Source organism: Ammospiza caudacuta, chromosome 1 (assembly GCF_027887145.1).
Source record: "Ammospiza caudacuta isolate bAmmCau1 chromosome 1, bAmmCau1.pri, whole genome shotgun sequence".
Taxonomy (NCBI): Eukaryota; Metazoa; Chordata; class Aves; order Passeriformes; family Passerellidae; genus Ammospiza; species Ammospiza caudacuta.
Window position 1 is genome coordinate 95,079,505 of NC_080593.1, and position 27,411 is coordinate 95,106,915.

Sequence of the window (27,411 nt, forward strand, 5' to 3'; positions counted from 1 at the left end):
GGCGTGACCGCGGGGGGTGGAGGGGGAGAAAGTGCAGGGCAGTGCGGATTCCTGGCGCGGTGAGAGCTCGGAGGCGCTCCAAGCCGCTATTGTACTTTGCTTCCTGCCATTCCCGACAAGGCGTGTCCACAGTGGTTACCGAGGTTGAGCTTTACTGCCTCAGTCACAACAGTGCCTCGCCCCCCCAGAGGCACGAGAGCTTGGTACGCGCCGGCGGTGCGGGTAGGGCGGTGCCTGTGTGACTCAGGCGCTGCCATTTTGAGGGGTCCGTGGTGGCTGCGCAGCTGCACTCCGCGCTCGCCCCGTGCCGAGGCACAGGCACTCCCGCTCCCTCCTGCCCGCTCCTGCCGTCGCCCTCGAGGACGTCCCGGGACCGCCTGGGCGAAAAGAGGCTCTCCTCAGCCCTCTCATCATTCTTCCCGGCCGTCCCGGTCCTGTTCCGACGCCGCTCCGGGAGCTCTCTATGCCCGCCGCCCTCCTCCGTAGGAGCCGCTAGCGCAGGGACAGCGTCCTCTTCCTCCTCCTCCTCCTTCCGCCGCCGTCGCCTCTTCCTTCTCCTTCTCTCTCCGCCACCATTTCCCCACTCCCCGGCCCCGGGGCGCTGAGCTAGACTATGGGGACCAGGTCGGGGCCGAGCAGCGGCAGAGCGGGCGGCCCGGTCACCGTGTCCCCTGCGGCAGGGATGGGGGGGCTCCGCGGCTTCGTGGCTTTATCTTGACATGGCTCCTCTCCGTGCTGCCAGCACCGCCGCCACCTCCTCCGCCACTGCTCATCCTGCGCCCGCCGGCTGCGGGTAGCGAGCGGGCCACGGTCCCGGGCTCTCGTCGGAGCCTCTCAGTCTCTTGCTTAACTCGGGGGGAAGCTTTGGGAGGGGTTCCTTTTTTTGTTTGTTTTTGTTTTCCTTTGGTTTTTTGTTCCTTTCTCTCCAGGGAGAGAAGAGGAGAAATACTTTTTTCCCCTCTCCTCTTCTTAACCCGGTCCGACGAATTTTTAACTTTTTAAAAACTTTTTAACCCCGACTAATCAAACACCTGGCGAGGGGCAAAAATGCCTGGAGAGAGGAAGAAAATAACCTGATAATTGGGGATTTGCTTTTTTTTTCGGGGGAGGGTGATTTAGAGGTTTATAATTGCAACCTAGGTTGCAATTAGAAAAAAAAAAAAGGCAAACAAAAACCTCGCAAAAAAATCAGTCACCGAAAAGCAGGAGCGGAACGTACTCCATGTTTTCCGAGTCGTAGCCATGAAGTGAGAGGGGAGAGAGGCGGTGCTGCTGTGGGTGTCCCGCTGCCCCGGGCGCGGCCGCCCTGCGCGCACTGAGAAGCCGAAGGGAATCCAAGAGCGCCGGCCATGCACAGCCTCGGCTGACCGTGCTCGCAGCAGAGAGAGAGAGGGAAGGATCCCCGGGGGATCAGCAACCCAGGGAGTGTATGAGGCGTCGGGGGATGTAGGGCGCTCCCACTGCTGGGGAGCAAGCCCGGGCTTGGGGCACTGATTCAGGTTTAAGTCTCTCGGTGAGATAATACTGTCCTTCAGAATCCCTGCCCGCCCCTTGTCAATGGCCATCATGATCCCTCTCCTCTTGGGCAGCAGTAGCCTCAGGGTAGTGATGAGCAGGATGAAGTTAGAAATGACTCCGCTGTCTTTTCTCTTTGCTCCCCTGCAAACCAGCGCTGTGTTGTCTGTAGTTGATTTTGTTGTTGTTGGCGGCAGAGAAATGTCATACTTCCCGGGTTGTGCACTCCTCCTTTGCACCCTTTTCTCTGCTCTCCACCAAGTGTAATAATTCTAAAGAAAAAGACAGGCAACATAGCAATAGTGGAAGGCTGAGAATAATAATCAGTAGAGTCATGAATCTGGCTGGGGTAGAACGCAGTTTGTAATTTCAGCTTCGGGTTTTTTTTTTTGTAAGCAGAGCAAAAGTACCCCCCATGGATTGGGCTTGTGCCAGTTGCTTTTTATTGTACACATAAATTGTGATAAGATTTGTTTGGGGTTTATTTTCTTTTTTTTCTCCTTCATTCTTTCCCACTTATTCCTGCAGCTAAACTGTTCAAATTTTTCTCTTCGAAATTCTTTGGGGATTTTTTCTTGATTCATTGTAAAACCTCTTGTCCAGCCATGGCTGGACAACTACTTTCTTTGTTTCTTGACCCCTCCAATATGACATTCTCGTAAAATATTGCCTGAGGTACGGTTCTGGGTTACATTAGCGTTTGATCTATTCAGTTGTATTAGCAGGAATCAAACGACTTGTTTCTGTTGTACTTAAGTCTTACGAAAAGGTGCCCATAGTTTAGCGACAGTTTCCAAAGGCTTTAGTACCACCTATATTACAAAATGGGGGACCCAAACTCCCGGAAGAAACAAGCTCTGAACAGACTTCGTGCTCAGCTTAGAAAGAAAAAAGAATCTTTAGCTGACCAGTTTGACTTCAAGATGTACATTGCCTTTGTGTTCAAAGACAAGGTAACTTGGTTTTAAAGTGTGTCTGTGTGTTTGTTGCGTTTTAAGTGTTCTGTGCAAAGTCTTACTGCCTGATTGCATCAAATGTTTTATCCTTAACAGAGTCCATTGATTTTTTTTTTTTAATTGCTGTCATACTCAGTTCATATTTGTCATTTTGGCTCCTGGTGTTTTGTAAGGCAGAAGGAGGGTTCCAGTGCCTCTTTAAATGGTTACTTAGTAACTCCTGTATTGGGTAGATGTTTTTCAAAGTTAACACTGTGAATCGTTGAGCCTAATTGGGGTCTGTCCTGCCCCGTTGCTGGCTCTGAGCAGTTGGGCTGTGCAGGCAGTCTGGCTGGGGCCATTGCCGAGTGTGTTTATCTGGTGAAAGCAGAAGGGAAGACCTGGCAGCTGAAGGGAGGAGTCGCAGGATGGGATGTGGAAATGGCCCAAGTGCGCAGGAACTGCTGCGGTCATCTTGAAAGGGAGTGGGGAGGGCAGAGAGAAAATCTTCATTTGCTTGGCTGCCGCCTCTGCTGCTGAGTTCCGCACATCTGGGTGGGGAGCTGCGTCTTTCTAAAGCCAGCCATAGACCCGCAGTTGTGGGAGAGTTTTTATCCACAGAACGTCAAGGGAAGTGGGTACTTAGAGGGAGGAATTGAATATGCTGAACACATGATGAGGAAGTTAAGGTAGAAGCAAATGGCAACAGAGTACACAATGCATGTAGATAAGCTCTGAAATTGTTTAATCTCTTCATATGTATAGATTTTGCTTTTCCTTGAAAAGCTTCTTTAAAATTTCTGAGTTCAGTTTGCTCTTGTCAGTTCTGGTGCAAGCAGAGATTGTTTTTATTGGGGTATAATTTCTGGGTGCTGTGTAATAGTAAGAAAAATGAATGTTTAAACAGTAGCAACAATTAGATTTTCTTAGATGACACAGCTGTAACTCTTTTAGTTGGACATTGATACTACTTTTTGGTAGAAAATTCATGGCAAATGCCTGTTTTAAATCCTGTTATATTTGCTTACATCTCAGTGAACTGAAGATGTCCATCCCATACCATTTTGCTTAAAGTAGGAGAATTGCTCAAGTCAGCATGGTCAGCAAATAGTTACCTGTGTTCTGATAGGGGGGAAGGGAAAGGGAGCATTATTTGGTGAGCTGCACTTTGTCTCTCAAGTAGGTCAGGACTTCCAGTGCGCTGTAAGAAAGCTGTTAGAAACAGACATAAACTTTAGAGATTTTACATTCTCATAATGTTTTGGCCTTGCTTGAAAGATGCTGAAATATTTGTAGTGAGTATAAAAGTTACATAGCAAATGAAAATAGTTCTCCTTTGAGAAGATTATAGCTAACTTCAGATGGGATCTCAGTCACCTGCTGTCACCAAATGTGGCATTGAAAGATTTCACTTTTCATAAAAGGCAAACTGTCAAAAATTGAAAAGGAGAAAAAAGGTGTTACCTGATTTTCAGAGAGAAGCTTGCAGAAGTTCTTGGTCATCCCAGAGTTGTATATTCTAATGAAAGGAGTAATTCTGTTAATGTTTATATAGAATCTTAGTGTTTTTAAGATTGATATGTAAATCTGCATTTTTGGAGACTACAAAAATCTGTTCAGCTTTTATAGAAGTTGTCAGTCTGATTCTGTTTAATTTATGAACTTTTTTGCATGTGAATTTTAGAGTGATTTGTGTCAAAGTCCTAGTCTGTGTGATGTGTATTTTATACGTTATACGGAAAATCACAAATCCTGAAATAGACTGTTACCTATGGTTTCCTAAAAAGGATTGTAATCTTAATGTAATCTGTGCTTTTTAGAAGAAGAAGTCAGCACTTTTTGAAGTATCTGAAGTGATACCAGTCATGACCAATAACTATGAAGAAAATATCCTGAAAGGTGTGCGGGATTCCAGCTATTCTTTGGAAAGTTCCTTAGAGCTACTGCAGAAGGATGTAGTACAGCTCCATGCACCCCGCTACCAGTCCATGCGCAGGGTAAGGCTCCTTTTTATCCTTGCTGAGTTGTGCTTTTCCTTGGGAATCCTAAGGCTAATTCAGCCTTTTTGTTTTCTCATTTGCTGTATGAGGGCTCTGTGGGCCTGTGTTTATGTGGTCTGGTTTGAAGAGTAGCAGTAGGGTAATAATAGTTGGGAAACTGTTTAAATATGTAGTTCTTAAGTTTTACCTTTCATTTGTTTCATTCAGAGATGTGCCATGGGAATTGTATCATCCTGCTGTCTTTGTCCTTTAGAAGGCATGTGTTAATAATTCTTGCAACAGCTCCTGCTGTATATCTAAGGGATGTTGCTTTATGAATGTTGGAAGACAGACAGTCTTTGCTAATGTTTTCTTAAAGGTGTAGTTTATATTAAGTGGGTAATGATACTAAATTCAGTGGCATGCAAGACTTCAGCTGTGGTATGAGTAATGCAAATGGAAAATCAAACAAATGTTGTACAAGTATCACCTCTCAAGTATGTGCCTGTATAGATAAGTTGCTTATCTGTATCTTTGACAGTTGGAGGGAATGTAACTAAAGAACTTTATTGCTCACAGGATGTGATCGGCTGTACCCAGGAGATGGACTTCATTCTATGGCCTCGTAATGATATTGAGAAGATAGTCTGTCTCCTGTTCTCCCGGTGGAAGGGGTCTGATGAACCCTTTAGGCCTGTTCAGGTATTTGGTTTTGGGTTTTGACTTCAGTAACTAACTTATTCCTGGAGGGAGTGTTCTCTTTAACCACTAAGTTGATAAGGTATGCAAGTTCTGTGGATGTTAGAAAAATATGCTGTCTGCTTTTATTTATAAAGCAGTCAGTGTTCTGAATGCCAAATTCTGACTCCTATCTTTATGCACTGTCGTATTAGCCCTTCCAAAATGTAAGTTTCCAAAGGGCCTTTGCAAATGACACGTATGTATAAATGCATTCAGTGTGTTTGTGTTTGTAGGAGTGGATTAGATGTGCCTCTTAGTACAATTGAATCTTTGTCTAAATGTGATAGTGTTGTTAAGGTTTTGTCAGTATTCAAGTTGCTGTATTTGATTAGATTGAAGAGTGCGATGGACGGAACCTTTGCATTATAAATTGTTGCACAGGGATCTTCTGCCATAGGAAGGTAAATTGGGTTTTATATATGCTGCAGGTAAAGTTATACCTTTGAGTTGTTAATATGTCATTGCAATGGCTGATGTCATTGTTGACAGAATGAAATTTGGGGATTCTTTAAATTGTGTCAAGACACTGCCATGGTCCTCAGTTTCTTCTTTTCAGAATAGGTCAGAAAAGGAAAGAACAAAAGTGGTTGTAAAGCCCCAGACTGAAGAAGATTAATGGGTTACACGTGAGCTTTGTCTTGAAAAATATTTTATTTCCCTCCCTAACACCCTGTAGGCCAAGTTTGAATTTCATCATGGTGACTATGAAAAACAGTTTCTGCATGTTCTGAGCCGAAAGGACAAGACTGGAATTGTTGTCAACAACCCTAACCAGTCAGTGTTTCTCTTCATTGACAGACAGCACTTGCAGGTGAGCTTCTTTTGTCCTTGTTTTAACAGGTGTATTTTAATCACAAAAAGCTTTTTCTTCTTGGGAACATCAGTGATTTTGCTGCAAGGTACTCAAGTAGAAAAACTGATAATGTGTTCATGATTGCATTTTGGCAGTTTCAGGGGAAACTTCCACTATAAATAGGACTCGTGCAAAAACTAACTATGGGACACATGTGTTCACATAGAACAAGAACACATAATGTTCTTGTATTAAAAATCTAAGAAGTTCTGAAATAGATCTGTGTTTAAGAAAAATTAAAGCATTGGTTTGGTTTGGGTGACAATATGGAAATAATTCAAGTGAAAAATAGTGAAAACATCTTATGCATTAGAATTTGCAGACTAATTTTAAGCTCTGTTTATGTGTATGAAGTAGTGAATTTTAAATGTCTTTGGGGATCTGCCTACTAGTCCTGAGTTAACTTATAGGCTTAATACTTTTCTTTGTGTTTTCTTTGCCTCTAGACTCCAAAAAACAAAGCTACAATCTTCAAGTTATGCAGCATCTGCCTGTACCTGCCACAGGAGCAGCTCACTCACTGGACGGTTGGTACCATAGAGGATCACCTCCGTCCCTACATGCCAGAGTAAGGTACTGGCCAGCAAAATGGGGAAGATCACAGAATGCAGCAGTGGATTTTCACTTTCCTCACCACTTCATTCTTTCAGAATTTAGAAGAAAATGGACTCATGTTCAGAACACTATACATTGTGAAACTTGATCATCCTGGATTTTTTTAATCATTTGTATCTCAGAACTTTGCAATTTTTTTTTTTAGATGTTTTCTGCATGGACCTTGTGAAAGAGAGGATGCTCTGCACACTTCTGCACTGCATCAGCATCTTACTGATATGTGAAATGAAGGGACTGTACATTGAAACAAATGTATCCGAAAGCACAAGGTGATCATTTGTGGTGGTGTTCCCATTTGTGCTGGTCATGCCCCCTAACATCTCTAATGTTAACCATCAGTATTTGAGGGTGAGAAGTGAATGTAACGGGTATAAAAGCCTTATAGCTTTCCTGTTCATGATTGTATAGACGAGCACTATCATTCATTCTAATGAACGAAGAAGTGGCTATTACAATAGCAAGTAAGTGTGGGAAAGAAATCTTCCTAAAAAAAAAAAAGCATCTCATTTAATGTATAGGCATTTTTTGCCTCTTTTATTTTGCTGGGCCATGTCTTAAGTTTACTGGCACTTTTGTTTCGGATCTCTTTCCCCAAGTTGCTGTATAACTGTATGAAGGTATTCTTTTGAGTTGAATGCATTTATACAGATGAGGCAGACCTGGAGTCTGAAGTTGCTAAAGCAGCTCAAAAAAGGTAAAATAATAGCTGCAGAAACAATGTTGGTAGAGGATTATTTTTTCTTGAGAGTTGAGACTTGTAAACTTGCAGGTGAACTGTGCAGGAAATACTGGTTTCTAAAACATTTCTTACAGAAAACCCATTGAGGTTGTTTTTTTTCTTTCTTTTGGAATAGACATTATAAACCAATGTAAAATAGTGTTTGGAGTGTCAAAAGTTGGTTCTGACAGAACATTTTAAGATTGTGCAATGATAAAAGGAAGACTACTGTATAGTTTTGATGACAAAGAAGGCTCTGCTTAAGGGTTGAGTACTTTACTGGAGTAAAACGTCATAGGCCTACTCCCTTTGGATAAAACTAGTGCTTACCTGTTTAAAACTTGTATTTAGCTTTTGTTTGGAATTGGAAAAAACTGAAAATTAAATAAATTAGGTAAAAGATGGCTGGTTTTATTTATGGAAATCCTATTAATTGAATCTTAGTTGCATCTTGCATCTTAAAAGTGTCACCCACTACAAACACTGAAAATGTACAGACTGTAAAATGGTAAAATTAGCAAAGATCAGTGGCAAAGGTGTTCTTGCAGATGTGGGCCATATGCTTTGAAAAGTACTGGTCAGAAATAATGGCATTACTAGTATCTTACTGTATTGGTACATAAGTATTTTTACTTCCAAGGTTTAAGTTCCTACAGATTACTATGAAACACCCTACAAAAACGCCACCTGAAAGTTCCAACTTCACTTTCATAGTTGTCTTAAGTTACAAAGAAATAATGCTAAGACTTTCTAAAATACTTAGTAACCACCATACCTGCTAATAGTACTGAAAATTTCTCAGCTTTAACTGGCTCTTCTTTGAATGATCTGTTAGACATAATGCAAAATGTCCACATGAAGCTTGAGCTAAGTTTCATAGGAACATTTAAGTTTCTGAATTTTAGAATTTGTTTAGTAAGTGCCATCCTTTGTTCTTAATTTGTCATTTTGGACATCATCTCACCACAGTGAGAGTAGGGTCGTAGTTACCTTGGTTACCAAACAAATGACAGTTCTTGCATTAGGTATTTGGGTTTTCTTCAGTCTGGTCTCTCTTAGAAAAAGCCTCAAGATGTTGGTTTGAGTGGCTGTGTACACTGCTTTCCAAGTGTCAGCAATCATACAGATTTTAACTTTATTCTCTGTATTGCAGGAAACAACTGGTTCTGTTTGATTCCTTTTTTAGTTCTGTACAGGGTCTGTAAGACAGGCTGCTCATTTGTTCCTCATGACAAACCATACTGTGCTTCCTTGGGAGAGCACAGGATTAGAGGAAGCAAAAAATTGGAAAACTAATTTTGTTAAATGTGGTCTATACTACCCAGCTAGCAAACCTTATTCTTTTGCTGTACTATCAAAGTGAGTTGAGAACCATCTGCATTGTCTAAGTAGTGGGAAAAAAAGATAAGGGATCAACAGGTTTCAGAGCTGAGAATGTGGGGGAATATGTGAGTTTGTTCTTGTATCATTTGGCATCTTTGAAGAGTTTCTCTCCCCTTAAACAGGACAGCTTTTGAGGGAAGAGTTTAAATTCTTGTTCCACTCTTTGTCAATGGAACTTGCAGTTCAATCTCAAAATATTCTTCCATTAAGTTACTATAGCAAAGTGCCCTTCAGAAGTGAATGGAAGTAGTTCATAACATCTAGCTTTTGGTTTCAGGCCCTCTTTATATAAGCTTAATGGCTTTTTTTTTTTTTTGGTAGTCTTTTTTTTCAAAATGTAGGTCTTAGATATCACGGTTTGTGATGGTGTGCACCTCAGTTTTGGAGCTGTTTGTAAATACAGAAAGGCTCTCTAACAAGAATTTTAGTTACTGCCTATTGTCAACTGCTTGTGTGGCTCCCTTGGTCATACTAATACCAAGAATTGAAATACACTTATTATTGCACCTGAGTATGGGAGTTCAACTGGGCTGTTGCTTAAGGATTTGTCATGAGACCTTGGTAAGTGCCAGGGGGGCAGGGATAAAATAAGTAAACAGAAGACCATTAAATATTAAATGCATCTTAGTGAATTGTCTGGTGAAGGGAAGCTTGTGTCAGGTGCTTCCTGGGTGATGAGAAGCTTCTTAAATATTATAGTCTGTACATGACTATGAAGCTTCTCTTCACTTGTCAAGCTTCTTCAGCTGTGCAAGAGTTAGCAAAATAAGGTAAGATGGAGAACTCGTACAGAACTGCTGTACAAGTACTGTCAAAATGCAACAGGCCTGTAGTTAGTTGGCAGTTGATGCCCTTTGTCATGTGTATCTCAAAGTTCAAATTCCCTCTCAAAAGCTATATTATAGCTTTAGTGTTATTTTATAAACATGAAAGTTTATGTTAAGTGTTAATATCAGGTAGTAGAAACACTGGGGTTAGTCAGCGCTTCTCTTAAAAAAAGGAAAAAATTGGTTACTAATCTCTGAGCATTGGAAGTTTTAGATGAGAGGTACTGATCTCTCGTTGCAATTTCATTTTTTTCATTGCAAAATGTTAAGTCTGTTAGAAGAACAGCAGGTGGAAAGATGAAAATTGGAACTTGTAAAATGACCTAGACTTTAAAAAAACTGACATTTCTGAAAGACCTGTTTAATTGTACTTTGAAAATACAAACCTGAGGATCAGCCTGCACTACAATAAGTGGCTGTGATCCTTGGGAATGACCACATCTTTCCCTTGACACATAAGGTGCAATGGATTAGTTTTGAAATTACTTTAAAGCATCACACAAATGCTATCAACGCTTGGTCATTGCACATACTTGCAGCCTGTGAGCTCTGCAGGCTTCCTTCCCTTCCCACCCTGTTCTGCTGCCAGGAGAAGTCTGCTTTTTCTTGCACTCGTGTGCTGAGTCATTTAGGTTACGTGCAGTTACTGAACACCAGCTTATGTTGAATCAGGATCTGGGGGGTTGAACACTGAGAAGAGTCACTGAAGGGTTTCTTGCCTGTTAATAGTGATATTAGTCTAATGGACTGTTGGAGGCTTCATTTAATATTGCATAAATGTTACTGCCATTGAGCATGATAGCTGAAGTCAAGAATGGGTAGAGTGCACTTACATTCACTAAGCAGACAGACATGCCATGTGAGTTTACCTAATTGCTATTTACTTTTATTATCCCGGAAAATCATCTCAGATTTTTCATTTTGCATTTATTGTGGCAGTAAATTCACAAGCTGTGTAAGCCTGCAGACTCTGGAACAGCTTTCTGGAGTGAAGCAATGAGACAAAACATTATTAAACCCTTCAGGTCTGCAGCAGTAGGTGCTGCTTTCTGCTTTGTGCATGCAGCTGGGAGGGAGCTCACCAGGCTCACTGGGCAGTGCAGATGCTGCAGAGGAAGGGCTGTGTCAGCTCTACAGGTTAACTGAAGCTAAGTGTAATTTCTCTTCTGCTTGGGTGACTGAAATGCATTTTAGGGCTGAAGATATCTGTGGCCTACTTCTGCTTGGAAAGGATTTACGTATGGAAAGGTCCCTTAATTTAAGCACAATTACTGTATGCTAGAGCACCCACTGAAAAAATTGCTGTTCTGGACTCTGGAAATCCATTCAAGCAACTACTGTTTTTAAGAAAAAGAAATCGAAGATCCAGAATTTCACTAGAGTTACAAGCCCCAGGTACTGTCTTAGTAAACAAAAATAGGGCTATTTTTTGTTTAGTTCATTTATTTTTGGTGTTTTTCCTGAAGGATAGCAAATGTGTCTTGCTTGATGAAAGGCGGCAGGTAATTTATTCTCTTTAAAGCGAGAACTGTATAACTGTATGCTGCTGTGTCCCACAGCCATGGCAGCTTGGGATCCTGGTCTGGTGGTAGCAGTGGTTCAGTGAATGCATTGTAGAATCATGAAGGTGATAACTCTCATCATGTTGGCCCTGAACTCAAGTAGCAAAATAGGCATGTAAGTGGTTTTTTTTTTATTCCTGGAGACAATGAGGTAAGAAGAGGTTTGGGGAGTTCTGCCTAAATTTTTTTTTTTTTTTTTGGAGATGGAAATTCTAAAATTGTGAATGATATAATGCAGTGGGAAATTGTTCCATATGCCCTGGCAGTGGCTCAGAGCCAGTCAATGAAGCTGAAAAGATTTGAACTGCTGTTCAGAACAGTTACTTAACAGCCTAATTCACCTGACATCCCTGCCCTCCCTGCCCCATCCCTATTAGGTGGTGGTTTGTGAATTTGAGAATTGTAAACCAGCAGCTCAGTGTGAGAATCCTGTGATGGGTGGCTTGACCTAAAAGACTTAGAAGGAATTCTGATAGTTCAACATTTGTTTCAGCAGTGACACCCTTCCTTATCTTCTCCCTAGTTTATCACTGACATCTTCTCAAGAGCTGTAATCCTTAATGACTAACCCCCTTATCACTGCATCTTCATCTGTGATCTGTATCTGCCCTGATCAGCATCTGGACCCCCATCAGCATCTGGTTTCAAATGCCAGTGGGAACAAGTCTGTTCTGATCCCTTATTTTCTCAAGGCATCTGTAAAGCACAGCTGTACATGGTGCAAGCCCATGGCTGTCAGTCTGAAAACGTTTGTGCAATAGCTGGGGTGTGAAACCAGCATGAAACACTTGGCTGGACAGGGTACTGCATGAAGTGGGAAGCTGAAGTTACTTTCCTGAGAGAGACAACTGTTCCTCAACATTTCATACCACTGAAATGTGGCATGAAATGGCCACTTATGTGGCTTCTGTAAGAACAGACATCTAGACATAAGTATAATTAGTGTTTGATATATTTAAAAGAAAAACCCCAAAATACAACAAACTGCAATATGGGAGGGCTGGTCTCATTTTTAGCTGTTAAGCAGGAACTTGTAGTTGTCTGTCAGTTACTGGATATGTAATCTGGTATACTACTAAGACTCACATGATGAGCTCATGAAATCATTATTTGCTTGCTTGTAAGGGAATTATTTCTAAATCTGCAGTGATGGAACCAGGTCAGCTCCACAGGAGGTCTGTTTGTTCTAATGCCAGGTGGAGCCATGTACCACTTGTCCTTATTACAGTAATTCGTTTCCATTACTTTGAGATTCAGCTAAGGTAAGATACAGAGTTTTCCACATGTAGGCTAGAGTGAAATCAGTAAAGAACACTTCCAAGTATTAAGTCTGATGCTTGACAGTTTACTCTCAAAGCTAGGCAAGCTCAATGGTGTCAATTCCTTCTAAGATCATCTCTGCACCTGAGTTCAGTTTTGAAATAAATTATGAGGTCAACGTACTGCTGCGGGTGAAGGATAACAGACAAGGTTGTCTTAAAATAATCCATTTAATTAACTGCTTCTGAAATAACTGGCCTGCATGTTAATGATGTCCCTCTCATTAATTAGGCAGTTCTAAAATACTGTGCTGAATAGTCTATTGTAAGGGACAAGAGAATTCACTTGTTATTTCAGGAAGGTTTATTTCTGTTTCCCTCTCAGGCTGAAACAGTCCTTGCCAGGCTTGAATGGGAACAGGAGGATACTGCTGTTTCCGTGTTGAGGTTTGCCACTCTCAATTGGCCTGGACGCTTTTCAGCTGTAATTATGGAGATATGATGAATGCTAAGTGATAGAATGGGACCACTTAACTCTGATAGGTTCCTGAGGCAGCCAGTGCTGATTGAGGAAGTCGTGTTAAGTTGCAGTGGGACAGTTAAACAAGGACAGAGTGGCCCCAGAACATGCAGCTGAGAGTGTTCTCAGTATTTTGTCACATATTGAATTTGGCACCTCCTTCATTCTCACCCTCTGCCTTTTATTTCAGTCAAAATCACTCTTGTGTTCCAGTGAGGGGAATGGGTTTATAGCAATTGGAGGGGAGTGGTTTTAACTATCTTCTTGAATTCTACTTACATGAGTAATCCACGCAAGAAAACTGGTAAACTTAAGAATGAGAAAAAAAATTAACTGGAAATGCCAGAACATGTTAATAGGAAGAAACTAGAGCAGCAAGCATGAAAATCAGGAAGTGTATCCAGTTGATTTGATGGATCCTCTCTGCTCATCTGAGTAACTGCAAAGGAACTGGAGATGCTTAAGACTCCTAACAGTGCTCCAGGCTGAGGGAGCTATGACGTGAGAATTTCGTACAGTGCAGCATCTAGCTCTGATGAGCAAAGATTTAAACCAAAAAAAGTTCCTGCTGTAGTAATCACCTTTGCAGAACTGTTTCAGCAAAGCATTGTGTTCCTTTAAATGAGATTCAGGGATGAATTCTGAGTATGAGTGAGTGCAAGTCCTGTGGGAAAATCAATCATGAATGTACTGCTACAGAGAGGATGCTATTATTAAAAGTTCTACTAGCCACAGGCATGTAAGCCCTGTATGCTTCTGAGGCAGCCTCAGAGAAAAAGCTTTTCTGAGAATGTATATACCATGAAAAACTGTTCTAAATTGCAGCAAAAATACATGCTGGTAGCTTGAGCCCACTGTAGATATTTTTTTAGAGAACTTCCACTGAAAAGTTAGTTATCTGCTCATATTAGTTGTTTAAAAGTCTTTTGGAAAGATTAATGACACTTTAGTAAACTTGTACAAGTTTGTATTGAAAATTAGTCTGCATGAACAGGTCACCTAACTCATTGAAAATCACTTCTTTAGGTTTAGGAATGCACAGAAGAAAACCCTAACTGCTCATCACAAAAGTCAAATGACTGAAGACAATGACTCAACTTCCACAATGAAAAGGACTTACACGTGCCCTTTACTAGCGTATATCAGCTTTTTGCTAGAGGAGACAAACATGAACTGTATATGTGGCATTGCTGTTCTTATTATAGCTTGATAATCTTGCCATGGATCATTTGTCAACAGTTTGAAGAAAGCAGTTAAGCCTGTCCACAACACTGCAAGAGGAGACCAGGCTTCAGCTGATGAACAGCAACTTAACTCTACCACATTTAAGCCAGGTCAGATAATCTACAGCCTTAGCCTGAATGAGAGCTCACCAAAATTAGTTTTTTACATCTGTAACATGCAGCTGATGGATTTTAAACAAATATAACCACAGCCTCAGCTATGGAGAGCTGAAAAGCCTACATGATACAACTATTTTCACGTTCCAGGATCAGAGGGAGATGATGGCATGTTGGTAGAATTTATGTACAAGGGTTCCACCAAACCCTCTCTCAACTACTCCATGCTGACAAGCTTTTACTTAGTGCAAAGAGGCTACAAAACTATGAAACAATCTTAAAAAAGATAGTTTCAGAAAGCTTTATTGAATACTTCTTAATTTATTACAGCATCAGTAAATTACATTTTGCATTACATTTTGCATACTTTCAAACCAGTTCTGGACAGTGTTACAGGAACTCTGTACTACCACCTCAGGGAACAAGTACAGTTGGGAAGCATTTCTAGTGTTTGAGGGTGACAGTGACAGACCTGAAGACAGGGTTGCTTTGGCCACAGGTAGAGAAAGCAGATCTCCTAAAATGCTGTCATGCTGGTTAACCATATGGCTGGCCCAAAGGCTCTTCCCTTCTGCTATCTTGACCAAAAAAAACCAGGTGCCTCCCTGTGCTGTCACACTCTGTTGTTCATCCCAAACCCAGGCTTGTAGCAATACTGGTGGTAATTAAGAAATCTGTTCGCTTATTATAGAAGTGAGACAAATTCACTTGATAGAGACTATCACAACTTTGTGCAGATGATATTGCGTGAGAAAATAATTCTAAATGGGATTCTGGAGTCCAACATTCTTATTTAAAATACTTTTTCATATTAATTTCCCAAGAACTTTGTATGTCTACCTTGTGCAATTAACTTTCCTGTAGCCTTATTTGTTAAATCCACAGTGGCAAATGCAAGAGTTTTTCCTTGCTTCAAAATCTGAGCTGTAATCAGTATGTCTTCTCCAATCTTAGCAGCAGAAGTGTATCTTCAAGGAAGAAAAAAAGGAACAGGTAAGCAATTGTACAGAGGATAAATCCAAGAATATTCCTGCATTTTATATTATAATGAAGGAATTAGTAGAAGCAGGTAATAAAGCAACATCTCTGTCTGCCTGTCTACTTGCAAATCCCAACTTAATGGATTTGAGCTCCTCTAACTACTGGCAGTTGTAAGTAAGAGTTCTCTGAGAAAATGGAGGCTAGAAAGAAACCCATTGGCTTGGTTCTGAGGAAAAGTCTGTTTTGGAACAGAAACAATGAGGTATCCAAGACTTCAGTTAAAAGTTCAGATCCAAGTCCCGTTCCAACCACTGCTGGCTTCCTACAGCCTTTCTAAACTAGTTTGGCTGCTTCAGCTGCAAAATGTCAATGTCACAAAGGCTCCAGAAGGTCATTTCTGTATGGAACTGTAAGCATAGGTTAACTGTTCCCATTCCCTGGTTAGAGAAAAGTTATGGAAATTTGGGCACCCTCAAATGTTGTTTCCATTCATTAGAAAACTCTTTGTTTTATTTACATGAGCAGGAGGGTGTGCTTTTAAAACACACTCTTTGCTGGATAGGAAGAAATTTCTGCACAAAGAATTCCCCTGGAACAAATTAGGAGGAATGTGATCCAGCCATGATCTGAGGTAAGGGAACAATGTTCAAATGTTAGAGCTGCAGAGGAAAATGAAGAATTGCTGGATGTTAATCTTGTTGATATAAATTTCATCAACGAGTCCATTTTTATACACGGCGCCATGTCACAAGAATGCCAGCCACGCCTAATGCTGACGTAGCACCAGCTCCACTGCTTGACAAGGGCAGCATTTCAGCCCTGTCTCATTTCCAGAAGCTACTGCTGATCCTCTTGTGGTTACCAAAAAAAAATTTCTCTGTTTCTCTCTGTTCTTTCCATTACTGAAATAGCTTCCTCATGACAACTTTTTAAAAAGCTCCTTCCCAAAAAGGAAAAAAGTTCTTGTAACAATATTTGATATCCAATCTCACTTGTTCAATGAATGCAGTAGTCCAAGTTAAAAAAAGATATTAATATTGCTTCATGTACCATTGCCTAAAGGTAATTTTGGATCACCTCCAGAGATAGCACTTTCTTCAAATTTCAGCCCTTATGTAATTGGGTGAACATAACTGATACTGTCAATAATTCAGATGTTGGCCTCTTATTATACTACTGCAGGAAAAAACCCATAATGATAGGAGAATTTTAGGGTTTAATTTCCAGTGAGATCCTAGTCATCACAGTGGTAGCATGAAGCTTAAAGAGATGCTTAATCCCCCATCTGCCTAGTGGAGAAATCAGAAGGTGCTGGGAGAGAAAGGAGGGAACCTGATAAAGATACAGATCACTCTCCACGCACTTTTAAAGCTTTTTTTTTTTTTTAAGGCAGTTTTGATGAGGGGTTACTTTTCTAAGATTTTTAATGCTCTGTGTTAGTTATTCTAAGTAGGATTACTTTAGTTCCAATTGGTCATAAAGTCTTCATTAAAAGTAATGAAGCAAAGCTGACAAGCTACAATAGCATGATCAAAGAAAGTTTCAGAACAATTGGTTTTTTAAGACACCGTGCTTTGAATTTTCATTACAGGAAGAACTATTCTCAGTATAAAACTACCTTAAAGTAACCTAAAGCAAAGGATTTTTCTTCCACTGAGAAATTCTGATTTAATCTGTAATTCACCCTCTATACACAACAGAGGTAAACTCTGCTTCTTCTCTGGTTTATGGAGTAATATTAAAAAAGAGTTTACAGAAAGCTGCTTACCCTAGAGCTTGGGTTTTGAGGAGACATTAACATACCTGCACAAGTAAAAACTGAAACCAAACCAATTTCTTAGGAGTAAAATTGTTGACATATCAGCAGTCCTTTACATTCTATGAAGGAATGGGCACTGTCTCATAAACACATGTAACAAATAAAAGCTTAAGAAGGTCCAGCTCAACATTTGAAACTGAATGGCAGTCTCCAAAAACACACATGCAACCCCTTTAATTTATCAAAACAGGACTTCTGAAACCAAAGAAAGCACCCATTTTTAGTGAGTGCCACAGCAAAGATGTACAATGGAGTCCATAGGGGAAGAAAAGTACGTTTTGGCAGCACAGTGGACGATACCTACGTGATGTTCATGTCCACACTGACCCCAGGCGCTGCTCTCTCTGTGTACAGCAATGCTGCTGTTGACACCACATCCACAAGGGTGGCTGTCAAACCTCCGTGTAATGTGCCCCCTCTGTTGGTATGCTCCTCCTCTACCTTCATTTCACAAACAACTTTTCCAGGAGTTGCAGAGTGAAGTTTCATCTGTATAACCAAAAAAAGGAACAAAAAGCTTAGTGACAGTAGTACCAACACCTAATATTGCCCTCAATCAAATTGAAAGTAAATTTTTTCTGACTCTGGACTCATGAGACAAATGAAAAGATGGAAAATAGAGTAATTCAACTGTCCCATTAGATATTCCCATAGATTTTGAGCAGAAGACTGTTGCCTTAGAAAAATCTGTACTTCTAATGCAGACAAATATTTAAGCTGACAGCTTAACAGAACTTCAATAGGTGTTACGCTGTCATGAATTCCTTAAGAGGAAACTGTCTTCAGTTTTCCTTTTGCTTTAAGCCATGAGTGAAAGACCAGATTAGAGGGAACACACAACTGCTCTAAATATCTGTGTGTACCACAGTTGTGAAGGCATTTGTTAGCTCACAATATGGTAATAAGACCACCAGTAATTAATGAATCATTACATAAGAGCAACCTCAATAAAAATCAGTATTTTGAAATAAGCATTGGAAATACTAATCAGATTGCCTCTCTGACTGGAAATTCATATTCATGAGTAGAAGTATCCAAGACTGTATCACAATGTTACAGCATCATCATTTGTATATACAGTTTTATTCCAGACCACAGGTAGTAAATCCAGAATTATAGTACCATGCTTCCCCCTATTAACTAACAAAAGAAGCTGGAATTTTGACACCAAGAAGCTACTGCAACTCAGTATTTGAAAATCTCTATTTAAATTACTTCAGTCGGTAGCACTATATTCAAAATCTGAAAGCAGATGCAAAACTGGGGTAAGTTCCACATATATTTACATGTATAACTAAGACTTTGAAGTGCCTATAGACTATTAAAAGTGAAACGTGGACATATTTCTTATATTTCTTCTTACTAATTTTCAGGTTTGTTTACAAGGGCTTTTTTAAACTTGAATGTTTCCATTCTGTTACCAGCTGGGTTTAAATATTTTTTTATTTTAAAAGGTATTAAGGTTGAAATGTTTCCAGTTTCATTGTTCTTTATTTATAATGCATTGTAAGAGCCGAGTTTCAGCCTTTCTGATAAACCAAAATCTATCTAAATTTTGCAGACAAATGATAATAAGATCCATGATGATGTAGTACAGTCTTCTAATGGAAAAAACTGGTATTAAACAGAGAGGAAATTACTGAGGCAATATCCTAATACAGAAATAGCACCGGTGTCAATGAAAACCCCAAGTCCTAAATCAGGCATGCTGCACTGCACTGGAGGCCTGAGCTTCTGACAGAATTTCTAAGGAGGACTTTACTGATGCTCAACACTGGGAGCAGATTGCTTCTGCTCCCGTCAGGGACTGGTGCTCCTCCCCAGCAGGAGGTGAGGAAAGCATCTGGTCCCATTTGTCATGGCTCTGATCTGGCACTACATGCCTGCTCTCCTTGACAAAAATAGCTCAGTACTTGAGCGCTTCCAGGACCTACTCAGCTAGAGCTGCTGGTGTGTGCTTCTCCCAGCCCTGCTGTGCTTGTCCTCCCACGCGTCTGCCTGGGGAACAGCACACTGCTGCAGCTTCCAGGCTTTAAACACACAGCCATTAGAGCCTGGCTAGATACCACATCGGACTTACACCAGAAACTAGGTCTGAGGCTTGAGGTGAAAGGTTTCAGACTAAATGTGACTTCCCTGGAATAAGAGAAACCTTGAGTCATTACTTATGGCAAGAGAGATTTCAGGTATCTCGCAGAAAAGCAGCCGTTACTTTTAATTCAAATTGTACTTTTATTGGTATTATCATCAGATTCCTAGCATCCTAATTCTAGAAGGTTGCAGGAAAAATCTGAAAGAATTCCACAGGAAGACTGGAAACCTGCCTCCCAAGGCTCACTTCCAGGCATTTACCTTTACAAGCTGAAATGCTAATATTTGTTCACCACTTATCAGTATTTAAAAGGAGCGTAAAGTTATGACAGTGAAGTGGTGACTAAGAACTAAATGGACTATAAATATATAAACTATCTTCTTAAAGCTTTATACATTTTTAAAAAACTTTATACTCACCAACATGTCTTGGAAAAACACGGCTGTAAGAATTACTTGTGAACAGTTGGTTTCTATTAAGTGTATCAGATCATGGTGCTGTCAACAAAAGCAGTGCTTCCATTATAACATTTGCTCCTCTATAATGCAAAGCCATTTTTGCATGGCTGATTTTCTTAGCTATATTTACTCCATCACTCCATGTCACAGTTACACAACCAAATAAAAATTAAAGTGAAAATTTAATGAGAACACTGAAACTGCTTCTAGAACAAGAACTTTCCTACACAGCAGCGATGCTACTGCATGCTACACAAGTTGCAGTGTAAATCAACAGTAACTTCAACTTTTTTTTGAGCATAATGTAGCATGACCCTGCAGCAGTACCAGTCAATTACATTTCCTTGCACCAGAATGCGCAGTGAAGGTATAGTGTAAGGCCTTGTGTAGAAATTCAGAGAGCACAGGGGTGTCTGTTGTCCTTTCAGCCTGACTTCAGGCTCAGGAGATGTCATAACGAGACAGCTTTCTAATTTAAAACAGGTAAGAGTTTATTTTACAATTTCACGGTGTCTGAAGTTAGTGGCTTCGCACGTAGCATGGCACCTGCTGAATGACTCCTGAAGGTTATTCAGTACAGTCACCTTCAGAGAGCTGCTGGAAGGCAGCGGGAGCGTTCAACGAGAGTTACTGAATAACAACTGAGTAATTATTCTTATTATAACAACTGTGTTTTCTACCCCGTGTTAGCAGCACGGCCACACGCCAGGGTGCGAGGACTGGAATGCGGGGAAACACCGTCGAGCCTGCACCGGGGGGCTCCTGCGTGCCCGCAGCCCCGCCAGGCTCGGCCCCGCGCAGCCCCCGCGGGCTGATCCTGGTCCAGCTGGTTATTCCGGGACGGGACAAAGGCCGTACAGACGAGCTGTCCCGCCGGTGCCGCGCTCCCGGAGCCCTGCCCTCCAAGTGCCCGTACCTTGCCGAGCACCCGGTCGAAGCCCTTCGACTCCACCATGTACTTCATAGCCTCCTTCAGGCTCTCCATCGTGAGGCCCATGCTGCCGCTCCGCCGACCTCCTCCCGCCCGTCCGCGCCCCGGAACGGCAACCCCGGCGGGCGGCGCCTCTCCCCGCCTTCCGCCGCAGCCATGGAGGAGCGGGCCGAGGCGGCGCCGAACCCGCCGCCAGCGGAGCACAAGCGGGAGCAGGAGGATGAGGATGAGGCGCTCCACGTCGCCAAGCGGAGGAAGGTGCTGTGCTCCGAGTTCGCCGCCATCACCAGCAGCGACGAGGCCGTGGCGCGCCGCTTCTTGGCCAGCTGCGACTGGCACATGGAGGTACGGCCGGGGCCGGCTGGGCCGCGGGGCTGCCCGGCGGCGGCCCCTCGCTGCCAGCCGCCCCTGTGTTTCAGAGGGCGCTGAACGCCTACTTCGACCCGCCGGGGGACACGGAGGCAGCGGCCGGCGGGTCGGCCCCGGCCTGCGCGGACACCGGCACCTGGTAGGTGACAGGGACGGGGGAGGCGGCAGGAGGAGCGGGTCGGGGAGCGGAGTCTCCCCGGGGGCTGGCAGGTTCCCCTTGGCAGGAAGGCGCTGGGGCCCCCATACCCGAGAAGAGCCATCGCTGGGCCGAGGCGTAACCTGGGGAGCAGCGCTCCCCTCCCGCCGACACCGCGCCTCGGCTGAGGTGCAGCGGGGCAGGTGATTCCCGTTCCTTTTCTGCTCCCGTTCTCGCCCTTTCCCCACGTTTCTCTCCCACGGAGAGGCTCTCAGTCTTTTGGACTGCCTTTTCCCTCTGTGGATCCTCCGCACCGGTGGATTGTGAACCTTTTGGAGAAGGCACAGGCATATTTTCTTCTCTTTTCCTTGTGTTGTGCAGTGATACATATGCTGATTTTACCATACATGCGTTTGTATATGTGTAAATTACGCATATTTGTATTATAGTGGATGTATGCATATTTTTATCTCTATAAATACAATAGGCTTGTACATGCATACCTTGTTAGATGTACCTGTGAAAGTTAAGATATAAGATCTGTGTTTTACATACACCATCTCATAGCACACCTGGAGGAGGTATTGAGTGTATTGATCTGCATGTGGAATTGAACTTTTCCAGATTTAACCCCAGATACCAACTAAGTAGTATGCACCCACTCACTCAGAGACCCTGACTTACCACCATCCTCTCAGTGGGGTGGGAAAGAGTATTAAAAAAAAAACAAAAAAAACCCCCATGGGTTGAGGTAAAAACAGTTTTACAGCAGAAATAAAATTAATTATAATAATATAAAATTAATTGTAATGAAATTTGAGATAACAGACAGAGAGAAATGGAAGCCAAGAAAGATAAGTGATGGGCAGTACAGTTGCTCACCATTCACTGATTGGTGCCCAGCCCATCTCTAAGCAGCACTTGGCTCCTCCTGGCCAATTCCCTCTGAGTTCATTCACTGAACGTGATGATCTATGGTATGGAGTATCCCTTTTGCCAGTTCAGGTCAGCTTGCCTGGTCATGTTTCTTCCCAGCTTCTTATGCACCTGGCAGAGCATGGGAAACTGAAAAGCCCTTCTTTTGAGGTAGGCATTAGTTAACAACAACAAAAACATCAGTGTGTTGTCAACATTATTCTGACCAGGTTTGCTTGGCAAAGTTTTGGTAGTGAGGGGCTACAGGCATGGCTCTTGTGAGAAGCTGCCAGAAGCTTCCTCTGTGTCTGACAGAGCCCAGGTCAGCTGGCTTCAAGGCAGACCCGCTGTGGAGCAATGCTGTCCCCATCAGTGATGGTGGTAGTGCCTCTAGGATAATGTACTTAAAGTTAAAAAGTTGCTGCACCACAGCATCTGCAGCAGATGAGAGAGCTGAAAACAGCCCTGCAGACACCAAGAGTCAGCGAAGAAGGAGGGACAGGAGGTGCTCCAGGGGCAGGAACAGAGATTCCCCACGCAGTGCAGAGCATGGTGAGGCAGCTCCTGCACGCCCATTGGAGAACCACAGAGGAGCAGAGATCCACCTGCAGCCCAGGGAGGAGTCCCACTGCAGCAGGTGGGTGCCTGAAGAAGGCTGATCCCTTGGGAAGCCCACACTGGAGCAGGCTCCTGGCAGGACCTGTGGGCACATGGACAGAGGAGCCCATGTTGGAACAGGTTTGCTGGCAGGACTTGTGACCCCATGGGGAGCCACTTGGAAGCAGCCTGTTCCTGAAGTACATGGGGAAAGAGTGGGATTGTGGGGAAAGAGTTTAACTACTCAAGTGCTTTGGATTTTGTTTGTTACCATCTGTTTAGCTCACATCAGAATGGTAAATGTTATCTTCCATCCATAGGTGGAGAAAAAACCACTTACTTCACCTGTGTACCAGGTGCCTGCATGTTTTAGTTACTGTGCTTGTAAATGATGTTGAGAGCCACACATGCTTTAGCAGACAAGTGAGGCAATCACAGATAGGTCAGTATTAGCATGTTAACAAACAAATACTCTCTCTTTAGCATTGACCTCACTGCAGATGCAACTACAAGTACTGCTGGTGTCAATGGTGAAGACTCCCAGCAGAAAGAAGATGACAGCAACTTCTCACTGATCACCTGGAACATTGATGGGCTGGATCTGGGAAATGTGAAAGATCGAGCCAGAGGAATCTGTACATACCTGGCATTGTAAGTACAGCCTCCTCCTTGTGTTGTCAGGTGCCTGGATTCAACAGAAAAATAAAAAGGTGTGGAAGGGGCTAGCAGCGGGCCTGTTAGCTAAAAGAGCGAAAAGTAAGCAGAAGAAGCTGATAAGGAGCTTTCTCCAAAGCCGTAACCAAAGAGATGAAAAAAAAAACCAAAACATTCTACAACTAAAAAAAAAATTTTAAAAAATTAAGTAAAATCAAAATAACTTTTCACCAATAACATATTAAATTATTATAACCAATAATTAAAGTAAAAAAATAAACAACTAAAAATTATATAAAAAATCAACCATTTTCACTAATAAAGTGTTACCAACTGTTGCCAACTGAGACTGCTTGTAGTCTCTGCTTTATGTCGTGACCACCTCAACTGTGACAAAAAGGCTTCTTGATTTAAGAATTTACAAATCTTCATGTCCCAATTATCTTAATGTTAGATGCAACAGATCAATCACCCTATAAACCCTAAATAGCTGAGAGTTGTTATACTGACTGTAAAAGGTGTGAACCTGTGCAGCATCCCAGAGGTTAAATGTTTTCAGATGGCTACTTTTAAAAGTCTAATAATGAGCAATATTGTTCAAGTTGCTACCATACATCACAAACATAATTCATAATAGCAGCCAGTATGTGAGAATCTTCTGGAAAACATGTCCCAAAGCTACTTTTCAGCTGCTTAAGATTAATTCCTCATGTTATGTAGTATATGAAACCTGCAAATTCATGGTAGAAGGAAGTACCGCATTTTATTACCATGTTGGTTTCATGTTCATAACAACAATTGTTTCCTCCCTTTTAGTAAGGGTGGTGTCTACGTGCTGCTAAACACAGTGCAGATGGCTTTTTCTTTTTTAAAGAGTAGATTCTTACAAAACCTAGGAAAATGAGGGCAAGCTGCCCCTGAAATCCCTGACTTTGTTCCATTTGGCCTCAGTGTTGCAGTACTACTCAGTTATTAATTGAAATTTTTCTTGCCTTGCTGATTTCAGATACAGTCCGGATGTTGTATTTTTACAGGAGGTCATCCCACCACATCTCCCTCTTCTCCAGATGAAAGCAGGCAATTACACTATTATTCCAGGTAAGAAAATACCCTCAGGTGCTAAAGACAAAAACCAGAAAACAAAGGTTGGGTTTATTCTGTTTCTCTTGCCAAAACCTCCAGCCATTTTAAAGAATATAAATAGTAAAGTGAAGAAGGAAGCATTTGATGTTTCTGTGTTTTGATATCAGCGTGTAGCTTGATGCAAATTATGCATGTGAAAAGTTTGCTTTTCTGGCCTTTTCCTTTGTATTTCTTTCTGCATTTTGAAAGATTGGTACCAAGGGTAATCAAAAAGTATTATAGATAAGTAATTTTTTTAGTTATTTGCATTTAAAAAATCTGGAAAATTCAGACCATTATCATGCAACTTTTCACTAATGACTTAAAAATCAACATATTCTCTCAGGTTATGGTAAAAAGGTCTCTTTCAGAACCTTAACTGCTTTATGGCAGTTCTGCTGTGGTACAGCAGAACATGTCCTCAAACATTTCTTTGCTTGGTCCTCTGTAGGTAACATAGATGAGTATTTCACTGCTATTATGTTAAAGAAATCGAGAGTGAAGCTACTGAAACATGACATAATACCTTTTCCAACGACTGCCATGAAGAGGAACCTTTTAGTTGTGCATGTGAGTGAGTCAGGATGTACTAAGCAGCTGTACTTCTGCCTTCCAAACAGAAAATCCCAGAAAAAACTGAACTGGCTTTTTCTATATGACAGTCTCAAAGAGCAGAAAAACTTCTTCAAGCATACCCGGTGGCATTTGATACTGACAAATCTTGTATGCAAGTTACTTACCATACTTTGCTTTCAAGTCTCATAATCTCTGAAAACAAAACTAAAAGCCTGTTGTCCTTGTGCAAGCCCCTTTTCTTCAATGTAAAACTAATATTAACCAGAGCTCTAACATTCAGTTACTTGCTTTGTGATTAGATTTTGTCTTTGAGCTTCTTATCGTGATGTGGATAGCAACACTGCCTCTTTGTTTCACACACAGGTGAGCATATCTGGTATTGAACTTTGCCTTATGACTTCTCATCTGGAGAGCACTAAAGATCATTCCAAGGAACGTATAAAGCAGCTGCAAATAGTGTTAAATGAAATGCAGAAGGAGTCTGAGTCTACCACTGTTATATTTGGAGGGGATACAAACCTCAGAGACAGCGAGGTAAATAAAAATAAGCAACTTGGTTATTTAGAGAAGGTATTTTGACAAAACCTCCTCAGGCTTTTCTGTTGTCTTTATGAGAAATCACCTGCTTAGGCAGAACAGAGATAGTCAACACTTACTCTTAACATGTGGAACTGTAACTAAGTAGAAGTAAGCATTGTTTTGGCTGAGGTGATATATATGGAGACCCCTTCCAAATAACTTAGTGCTTTAAGAACAGTCCTTGTATCTGAGCAGATGCAGGCAGATTTGATGGAAGTTTTGACTAGAAAAACATTTTCTCATTTTGAGAACCTGGTCTTTACTTGTTCAACTCTCCAGTTCTCAGAATCAGTGAAGGAAGAGGGTGCTCTGGAGAAATAGATCTTAATTTCCAGCAGTGAAGACATTCAAAATTAGAAGTAGTTTTTGGCTGCTGATACTAAAAGGGAAATTTGTGCATTATTACTAGAAGGTCAGAGTTTCACCTCTCCCTGTCATGAAATTCCATTGCGGTGAACTGGGATGACGTTGGTTTAGGAAACATGCTGTTGGCCCCTATACCTCAACATTTCAGAGCTGAGCATTTATTTTGGAACATATTTTGGGTTTAGAAAGTGCTACAGGAAATGGTTGTGCGTTAGAGTATCTGGAGAAATACCATAGTTTAGAAACATCTCCAAGATCTTTGATTTTTAACAACTTACGTTTTGCATAAAAAAATCCAATGCTGCAACAACTCGGTTCTATTTTTCTAAGGTAGAATTTGTGAATTCACTGTCTTGTGGAATTTTTTCCCTCCTTCTCCCTTCAGGTTACTAAACTTGGTAATCTGCCTGACAACATTAAGGATGCCTGGGAGTTTTTGGGCAAGCCCCAGCACTGCCGCTACACTTGGGACACGCAGTCCAACACCAACCTGAACGCAGCCTACAAGTGCAAGATGAGGTTTGACCGCATTTACTTCCGGCCTGCAGTGGAAGGGGGGCATTTCATCCCACGAAGCATGGACTTGATTGGTTTGGAAAAACTAGAATGTGGCAGGTTTCCTAGTGATCACTGGGGCATTCTGTGTAACTTTGATGTTATATTATAAAAAAGAAAAAAAATACTCACATCTTCAGGTTTTAGGTGATTTATTCTTGTTTTTACAAAATTTTACCCTCTCAGTTTAAGGTAGGGCATATTTAAGTTTTCAACCCGTTCTTTGTTCTTGGTTTCTGCAGGAATGGCTTTGTTTCAAGCCAGGTTTCCCTTTTCCTATTGTATGCATCTCTTCTTGAATCATGTTTTATAATATTTATTTTTGAAAATATCAGCAAAACCAAACAAATTCTAGTTTTAGAATGGCGGGAAAAACCTGTAAATACAATTCATAAGCATACACAGTGATTTAAAAAACACTTTTATTTTGGCATGTATTATGATCTCATAATAAAGGCTGCTTTTTTTGTATTTTAAGACTATTTTTATTGTGCCTTCATTGTTTATTTTGTAACCATTCCCATCATCCTTTATGACCTTGTCTTTTGTAGGATGTTTTATTTCAGCTTCTGAAGTTTGTGTTGAATGTACATGCCCCTTCAGGCAAGACAGTAAAGGAGCTGAGGAAGGAATGACTAGCTTCCCATTAAAGGATTTCTTAAGTAGAAACTGAACTACTGTTGAACAGATTTAAGAAAAATATGCCTTCTATTTGACAAGAAAATTATATAGGCAGATGCATGGAAGTTGTTCACTTGGGATTATATACATCTTACTTGGTGTTTATTAGCTTGGATATGAGGTTCAGATTAAGACTTGTTGTGTTTTAGGGAGCTCTTATAAACTGCTGGGCAAAGCCTGAACAGGTCAAGGCCCCGCTGACTTTCTTTGCAGAAGATCAACTAGGCCTCCTACTCTAAGAACTGTGTAGTCAATCTTGTAGAAGCTGTTGTTTTATAGATGTGCAATGCTGATTTAATAGGGAAAGCCTCCTAACTTTGTGATGTGAACTTC

General features: G+C 41.5%; 3 protein-coding genes across 4 annotated transcripts; 2 read left to right on the forward strand and 1 right to left on the reverse strand.

Annotated features, from left to right (window-relative positions):
• Positions 1-275: 275 nt before the first annotated feature.
• C1H6orf62 (chromosome 1 C6orf62 homolog) lies at positions 276-7,506 on the forward strand. Of its 2 annotated transcripts, XM_058808062.1 has the most exons (6): positions 276-2,468; positions 4,271-4,447; positions 5,009-5,131; positions 5,847-5,981; positions 6,470-6,596; positions 6,784-7,506. In XM_058808062.1, exons 1-5 carry the CDS (start codon positions 2,340-2,342, stop codon positions 6,593-6,595), a joined length of 690 nt encoding a protein of 229 aa, XP_058664045.1. In that variant the 5' UTR covers positions 276-2,339; the 3' UTR covers position 6,596; positions 6,784-7,506. The 2 variants fall into 2 exon arrangements, with proteins under 2 accessions (XP_058664045.1, XP_058664040.1); XM_058808057.1 differs by having other exon boundaries at positions 6,470-7,506.
• Positions 7,507-14,543: 7,037 nt separating this feature from the next.
• ACOT13 (acyl-CoA thioesterase 13) lies at positions 14,544-20,650 on the reverse strand. Its single transcript, XM_058806458.1, has 3 exons — positions 20,514-20,650; positions 17,352-17,536; positions 14,544-15,215 (listed from the first exon to the last, which is right to left on the reverse strand). Exons 1-3 carry the CDS (start codon positions 20,592-20,594, stop codon positions 15,059-15,061), a joined length of 423 nt encoding a protein of 140 aa, XP_058662441.1. The 5' UTR covers positions 20,595-20,650; the 3' UTR covers positions 14,544-15,058.
• On the forward strand, positions 20,640-26,879 carry TDP2 (tyrosyl-DNA phosphodiesterase 2). The gene is made up of 7 exons (XM_058806445.1): positions 20,640-20,873; positions 20,948-21,036; positions 23,029-23,196; positions 24,206-24,297; positions 24,773-24,891; positions 25,261-25,431; positions 26,228-26,879. The coding sequence occupies exons 1-7, from the start codon at positions 20,685-20,687 to the stop codon at positions 26,507-26,509; spliced, it is 1,110 nt and encodes a 369-aa protein (XP_058662428.1). The 5' UTR covers positions 20,640-20,684; the 3' UTR covers positions 26,510-26,879.
• The last annotated feature ends 532 nt before the right edge of the window (positions 26,880-27,411 follow it).